General features: G+C 47.6%; 1 protein-coding gene across 1 annotated transcript; it reads right to left on the bottom strand.

Annotated features, from left to right (window-relative positions):
- Nucleotides 1-2,007: 2,007 nt before the first annotated feature.
- Nucleotides 2,008-6,029, bottom strand: AP4B1 (adaptor-related protein complex 4, beta 1 subunit). The gene is made up of 6 exons (XM_008946613.1): nt 5,534-6,029; nt 4,742-4,825; nt 3,693-3,796; nt 3,285-3,492; nt 2,704-2,988; nt 2,008-2,435 (listed from the first exon to the last, which is right to left on the bottom strand). Exons 1-6 carry the CDS (start codon nt 6,027-6,029, stop codon nt 2,008-2,010), a joined length of 1,605 nt encoding a protein of 534 aa, XP_008944861.1.
- Between the last annotated feature and the right edge of the window lie 1,152 nt (nt 6,030-7,181).

Genomic DNA, 7,181 nt, shown 5'->3' with positions numbered 1-7,181 from the left:
CTCCTCCCCGGGAGCACGCAACGTGCCAATATTTGCTCTAACTGTTGTCATTCAGTCTACGGGTGTGGTTTAGTTTCAAAGTCCGTCACTTCAGTTCAAATCAACGGAAACAGAAATTCACAAGTTATCCAAGACCCCTGACCTGGTCATTGATCAGGAAAGGGGCCTGGATAAAAGGCTCCCATCCTAGACAAAGACAGGCCTGGTCTAGCCACAGCAGAGTGACAGCTCGTCAATAACCTATCAGCTCTTTTTTTTTTTTCCTGAAAACTACATAGTGCTACTGCTCCAGTGCAGCTCTCCACAAGGACAGGAACACAACAAATGCATGAAGACTGGAAACTGTTCATAAGAGCCCTGCTACAGCTGAGTTCTTGTCTAGCTTTGAATTCACCCACAGGTAGCTCACCTGTTGCAGGAATTTGGCACATGAGACTGATATCAATTACTGCACAATTTCCCCTTAAAGCTTTGTTTTGAGGAAGTTGGGAGAGAAAATCCCCGTCTGAGGCAGAGGCAGGAGCTGCACTGCAGTTCTCTCTGGACCCATGGTGGTGACCACATGAGTCCATCCCACAGACTTCAGAGTTGAATGAACATGTACTCCAGAAAACATCCAGGAATGATTCACATTTTTATTAGGAAAACCAGAAATAAAATCTAAAACCTATTGTTGCACAGTGACAGCAGTGTTTCAACTGAAGTGCATGGAAGGCATATTGCAATTCAAAGGTACAAGAGAGTCAATAAATTTAAAATTACAAGAAATCTTACAGGATAGGGTTAACAAAGACACTCCTTACCAAGGACCAAAAAGCTCAGTTACAGTAACTTGTGTAACTCAACCTTAAGCTTTCTTTTTTGCCACTGTGTAAAACGGCTGTGACAGGAAAACTCCTCATGACACTGTACAAAGTCTGACTGCCCATAACTTTCCAGAGCAGATGGAGCTGTCAACATGCTCTTCAAAACACAAGTCCTGAGTCTGGCCAGAGTATAACTTTAAGAATTCAGTCACACAGCGCTGCACTATCTATCTCATGTAGGGTATTATTGGACAGGATGACAGTAGAGCACAGAAATAAGTACTACACAAAACAAACCTTTAAACACCCACTCTAATTACCAAGTAACAAATGATAAAAATGAGTATCAGCAAAAATGTAATATTCCATAAAGGTTAATTATCTGAACGGCAATTCTTCCACTCTTGGTGTGAGTACAGGGCTGAAGTGACAGGATGTAAAACTCACACCACAGAACTCAGGCAAACACATCGAACACAACCTGCATGCTCCTGCATCTTCTTACATTTGCCCTGAGGATATAACTTCAGAGAGGGCAAGTCATGATTACAGCAACACATTTCAACTTGAAAATGCTTCTTTATCTTGCAAAGGAAACACACCAGTTCTAATGAGCATGATGTACCCTGTCCACTCCCCTCTGACACAGCAGAGCTGTGATCACCTGTAAGTGAAGCTGTTATCAAAAACTGAAGCTACTATCAAAATCTGTCACACAAACTCAATCACATGTAAAGAGAGCCAAGAACTAAATACTTCTCTCTTCACTGCACTGTTTCTCTTAATGTGAGGTAAGCAGCAGAGTCCTGGAGCCCCTGAACTGATTGAGTTATTTACAAGTCCCACCAAAAAAGCTCTCCAAAACACATCCCTGAATTTTCTCATTTCTGTTCCACCAGTCACATCAGTGTCCTGTGACAACCACCCTAGGTGCCACCTCTCCTGTGACTCATGCCCGGAGCAGCAGCTCGCTCTGGCTTTTCCCCAGCCCGGGGGAGGACAGACCCTTCGCCCCGCCCCCCTCAGCAAATGCAGCCACCCCCCTGCAGGGGCACCTGCCCCGCCCCCGAAAGGGGAAAGGGCGGCTGCACTCCCGCTACTCAGAAGTACAGACCCAGCAGGTTTGCAGGGATGGCAAATGAAGCCAGAGAAACAAACTTCCTGTGCCCTGAGCAAGCATCCTGCTGGGAGCAGAGACCAGTCAGGAATCCAGTCCAGCAGCTGTCCCCATGACAGCCCTCAAGGCCGAGACGAAGGTCTGCAGTGCCTCTGGCCTCACCTCGCTCTGCTTCACGGAAACCGTCATCTCCGAACCTGCCTCCTCCAGCAAGAGCTCTGCCAGGAAGAGGCAGCCTGTGTCGTCCCGAGCACTGAGGTAAGCTTTCCACGGCTGGACACCAGCTTTGCTCATAGCAATAGTCTGGATGTGGACAACGTGAAGAGCTGTCTGTACGGTATCCGGATGAACAGTCCCACACCAGGGCAGAGAGAGCTGGCAGCTCATGTCCAAGCTCAGCCACGCCTTCTCAAACTGTTCTGCAGTCAGGTAAACATCAGGAATTAAGGTCAGGCTGCCTGTATTGGGGTGAACCCTGGGGAATTCTTTATTCCCTTCAGAAATCAGTGACTCTGAAATGAGACGACAAACACGTGAGATGGAGCACAGAAGGTGCAGCTCCCAGTTTCACAAAGAACATCTTATGGAACCATCTGATGAAGAAGGGTGGAATCACAGCACCTTCAGCAGCAACCCCTGGGGCTCATGAGGGAATCAGCCACACACTGCACAAGGCAGTCAGAGCCCCCAGATCACTGTGACCTTCTTCCAGAGAAACCCACGGGAGAACATCTACTGACAAGGGGAAAACAGATCTTGGATGAAGGCGAAGTGGGTTACCTGTGTCTCTGTTCCTGGAGTCAATACAAGGAGAACAAGTGTAGGAGGGTTCTGCTGGCTGGTGAGCAGTGATGAGTGCCCAGCGTTCTCTGCCATAAACTGGTGCAAGAGTATTAAACTCTGAAGCCCATATATTGACGGGTCGCTCCATTTGGTCTTCCAGGATCCCCAGAGAGGGGTCAGACTTGGGGCTACACAGGACTCGTTTCACTTCTTCCACACCACACTGCAAGAGGCGATAGTAGAACAACCCACGGTCTCGTACTGCCATATCCATCTCCTCCTCTGGGAAATAGAGGGACATCATTTATGGAGAATTTTATCATCCAGATTTCCCCAAAGTTCTAGCCACTAATTGCCAAAAACAGACTCCCAGGGATACATTGTAAGCCTGTTACGCTGACCAGACAGTCAGGGGCCGTGTAGCAGCCTCAGGCACAAAGCCACCTCACCTTGCCATCCTGGACAGTCTCCTCACAGCTAGGACGCTGACACGTGGCACCCATGCACCGGGGCCACAGCAACACAGCTCTCAGAAAGCCTGTACCACAGCTTCAGTGAAAGAGAACAAAGGAACTCACCTATGCAGTAACAGAGCAGTCTCCCCAGCATGTCCTGACACTCAGCAGGACGAGACAAGAAAAGTTGCACCAGTGCTGTCAGAAGCTCCATCTTTACTCCTGGGAACAACTCCGATTTCATGTTCTCCACAAAGTCCTCTAAAACATAGGGGGCATTTGGTACTTTGTCACCATGTGTGCCCAGGAGCCAGATCAGCGCCTGCTTGCCCTGAAGGAACCACAGAAAAAAACAGCAAACTGGTGCCATGTACCAGAAAGAAAGTGTTGACATGAAATAAAGGCATACAAGAGAACGAGTCTTCTGAAGATTTCGGATCCTTGCCCGCCAATCAGGACCCAAATGAAAGCCCAGCAGTCACTGCCCACCCATCCTCAACAGTGCCAGCCCCCAGCACACAGCCACCTTACCTCGCTGTCCTGGATGGTGTCCTCACAGCCAGGCAGTGCCCGACACACGGCAGCCGTGCACTGGGGACACAGCCAGACCAGGTCCCGAAACACCTGCACTACAGCTGCAACGACACCAAATGCTCAGCATTCCCCAAGAGTCACAAAACTATTAGGGAACAAAAATGTCAAAAAAAAATAAAATCGAGACTTTGCAAAGCTTAGCTACAAGTGAGGTCAGTGCCTCACTTGTGACTGATTTGAGACGCCTTTCTTCAAAGTCCCATGACACTGCATTTGTCAGAGCAAAGTTGCACCCAATCTAAAATAAAGCACTGAAACTCCAGACTGTTCCTGTGGCTGCTGGAAAGTAATCCCTCTTGTGGACATTCCCCAGCCTTTAAGAAGATACTGACTCATGATGCTTCACACAAACAAGGTTAGAATGACAAATTAGAACTAGCACCAACTCAAAACAGGTCTCATGAACTTTAGGTCAACATTTTAAAGGCTCTGCTGCCCACTTCAAGAAACACCAGCAGTTTCTGAGATCTAATTCAACAGCTGAGTGCAAGTGTGTCATTTTTCAAAAAATTTTTCAAAAGCAAGACCATTTAAAACAGAGGGCAGAAGCATCAATGACATGAAGTTAGATCTGAGGGCAGCAGAAGGAAAAGAGAAGCCGGGGTACAACTGAATTAGACTATTACATGAATACCAGAAATCACAACGGTTTAAAAGATCTGTTGATCATCTTGGTCCTCAGTCACTAAAATGTCTCTGCTGAGTCCCTCTCTCCTGAAGTCAGCAGGTGACAGCCAGAAGGGAGCCTCCACATCGCACCATGATCACAGTTGTGACCATCTATCCCTTCACCCCTTCCTAAGGAAGGAAAAACTACAGCATCTCATCACACTATAAAACCCCCAACTCCACCAGGAAGACTTCCACCTGAAGATGCCAATTAAATTAAAAACCAAGTAATTTGAGAGCCTCGAGTTTAGGATCACAAGCCCCAGCAAGGCACTTCCTGAAAGCACGAGCCAGGCAAACAACCTGCAGACGATTACCTGAAGTGACATGTGCCTGCTGAAGCCCCAGGAGCTCAGTCAGAATCCCCACACACTGCTCTGTGTATGTCCGAGCAATATTGCCTGCAGAGGCACCAAAGGACACAAAAGTCAACATTTTACCAGAGTGAAATGGGAACCATGAGCCCAACCACTCAATACAAACAGACTTTAAAGAAAGTCTCTCTCTTTTCATTTTTGACTACAATTTCTCAATATGTAGTCAAATGAGCTTATTCTCCACACGAGGAATACACTCCTTTTTCTGAAGTCATGCCTCAGAAGTCTGAACTTTTCTTAAATATAACATATAAGAAAGGGATTTAAGCATATCTGACTTTCTCTTTACAAATGCTATAGGAACTTATTTTAAAGCTTAAAAAAAATAAAAGTGAAGTGCCCAAAATCACCTTAACTTTGCCCCCATCACAACTCTCAGAACAAGCAGGTATTGGAGCAGCCCCTCCACCCACTACAGTTTCATTCAACACTGTAAGGCTCCTTAATAAGATGAAATGACAGTTTCTTTAAAGCGTCTCATCAGAGCACAGACATCTGAACAAGAGTCAAGGATACAACATGCAACATGGAAGAGCTCAATGCCAGGACTTTGGGAAGGATCTGCACAACCCTGGTTCAAAAGCACTCTCGCACAACACTCCTGCGGAAGCTGCCGCACCGCCTCAGCAGAGATCAGTTCTTTGGCACTTGCCCCGAAACCTTCAGCAGAGAAGGGCACACCTCAGAAGGTCGAGGGCTGCAGCTGGTCCAGAAGCAAGAGCCAGCTCTTACCTATAGCAAAGATGGCTCCTTGGGCAAGCTCTACCGACACATCAGTGCAATAGCCCTTCAGCTCCTCCAGCACCTGCTGCACGTTTTCATCATTCACTAGCTCACACAACACCTCCATCTTCTGGCATTTGATGTAGTGGGGCTCTGAATACGAGCAGAAGAACTTTTTGTAGTGGCTGCTAAAATGGCCAGGAAGGCTACCAAGGATCTGACGCACATGGCACAGCGCGGTGAAGCAGAGCTCCCTGCTCTCCGAGGTGCAGGCAGACAGCAGCGGTCCCTTCACTCTCACCAGGACATCTGCCTGCACATGTGGGTACTCCCTGGCCAGCACCAGGAAAAGCTTAGTAGCTGCCATCACAACGCTGGGGCTGCTACTTTTGAGATAGCCATCCAGCAAATTGAGTATGTCGAAGAGTTCCTCCTCGCTGCGGGGTCTGTAACGCAGCAGGAAGGTAAGCACCTCGCTCTGCCCCCACAGATCCAGATCAGCCATCCTGCAAGGACAACAAACAGCGTGCAGGCGTCAAGAAGTGCACGAAGATCTGCACTGTGTGGAATAGAGGCCTTAGCCTCCCAGTTTCTTACACTCTCTGTTCTAAACTAAATGCTGTGTTTCAGAAGTAGATACCACAATTTTATATCAAGAGAATTGACCAGTTTATGCACATAGGCTTCACTCAGTATCAGCCATGTGCACTTCTGCTGGCACTGTAAGCCAATCAGCACACTGACAAGAACCCAGGGCACAGCAATTACCTACAGAAAAGTTAATTTATTCAGGTAATAGATAAGTTATATATATCTTTGAACAGATTGGGAGCCATAATAAAACATACCTATCCCACAAATATATCATGTGAACTGGCAAAGCCCCCCCCCCCCAACTACATTAACCTACAATTCCAAAAGAAAGCACCAGCTGAAGCACAGACTCCCTGGAAAAGCAGGGCCTCTTGTGTTTCTCTTAAGATGGTAGCATAAACCTAATTCAGTTTCTCTTGGGATGGGCACCTCCATCTTTGGGTGCCTGACTCTTCCCTTCGTACTCTGACAGGAGCCCAGAAATACCCACTCTGCCAGCACACAAAACACAAGAACAAGAATGAAGCTTTCAGCCCTATCTTAACATCAAAGGAAAACAAACCTGTTGAGGAGATGATGAGCAATGGGTTTGTTGATGACAACTCCTCCCTCCTTCTTCAAGATCTCTTCCAAGGCTCTGAGACAATTTACAACTACAATAGGATCCTGGTCACGAAGCAAACTGTACAACTCATTCACCAGTGCACCATCTGCAAAGAAACAGAGGTCCTTCCATCAAATTCTGTTGATAAGCTGCAATTTAATCACTGCCTATAAACACCACGAACACAAGACACAGCCTGACCTGGGAGAAGCAGTCAACAAACCTCCAGCTCTACAGTAACACCTGCCCTTGACACAACTTTTCCCTGAGGGTCTGTGGATGTGAGATGACACCCAGCCGGCCGGAGCCCGTGGGAATGGCCAGGCGTTAGGGGAGGCCCTGAAAAGGCAGGCAGGAAAGGGGCACTGACCTTGCAGCGCCTGGCGCTTCGGTGAGCATTCAATACACAGCAACAGCCCGTTCATCTGTCTCTTTCTTTCTCTCCCCGTCCCACAGCCA

The sequence above is a fragment of the Merops nubicus genome, unplaced genomic scaffold, assembly GCF_000691845.1.
Source record: "Merops nubicus isolate BGI_N331 unplaced genomic scaffold, ASM69184v1 scaffold34348, whole genome shotgun sequence".
NCBI classification, from domain to species: Eukaryota; Metazoa; Chordata; class Aves; order Coraciiformes; family Meropidae; genus Merops; species Merops nubicus.
Note: the sequence above shows the minus strand (reverse complement) of the source record. Positions and strands in the feature narration are given on the sequence as shown.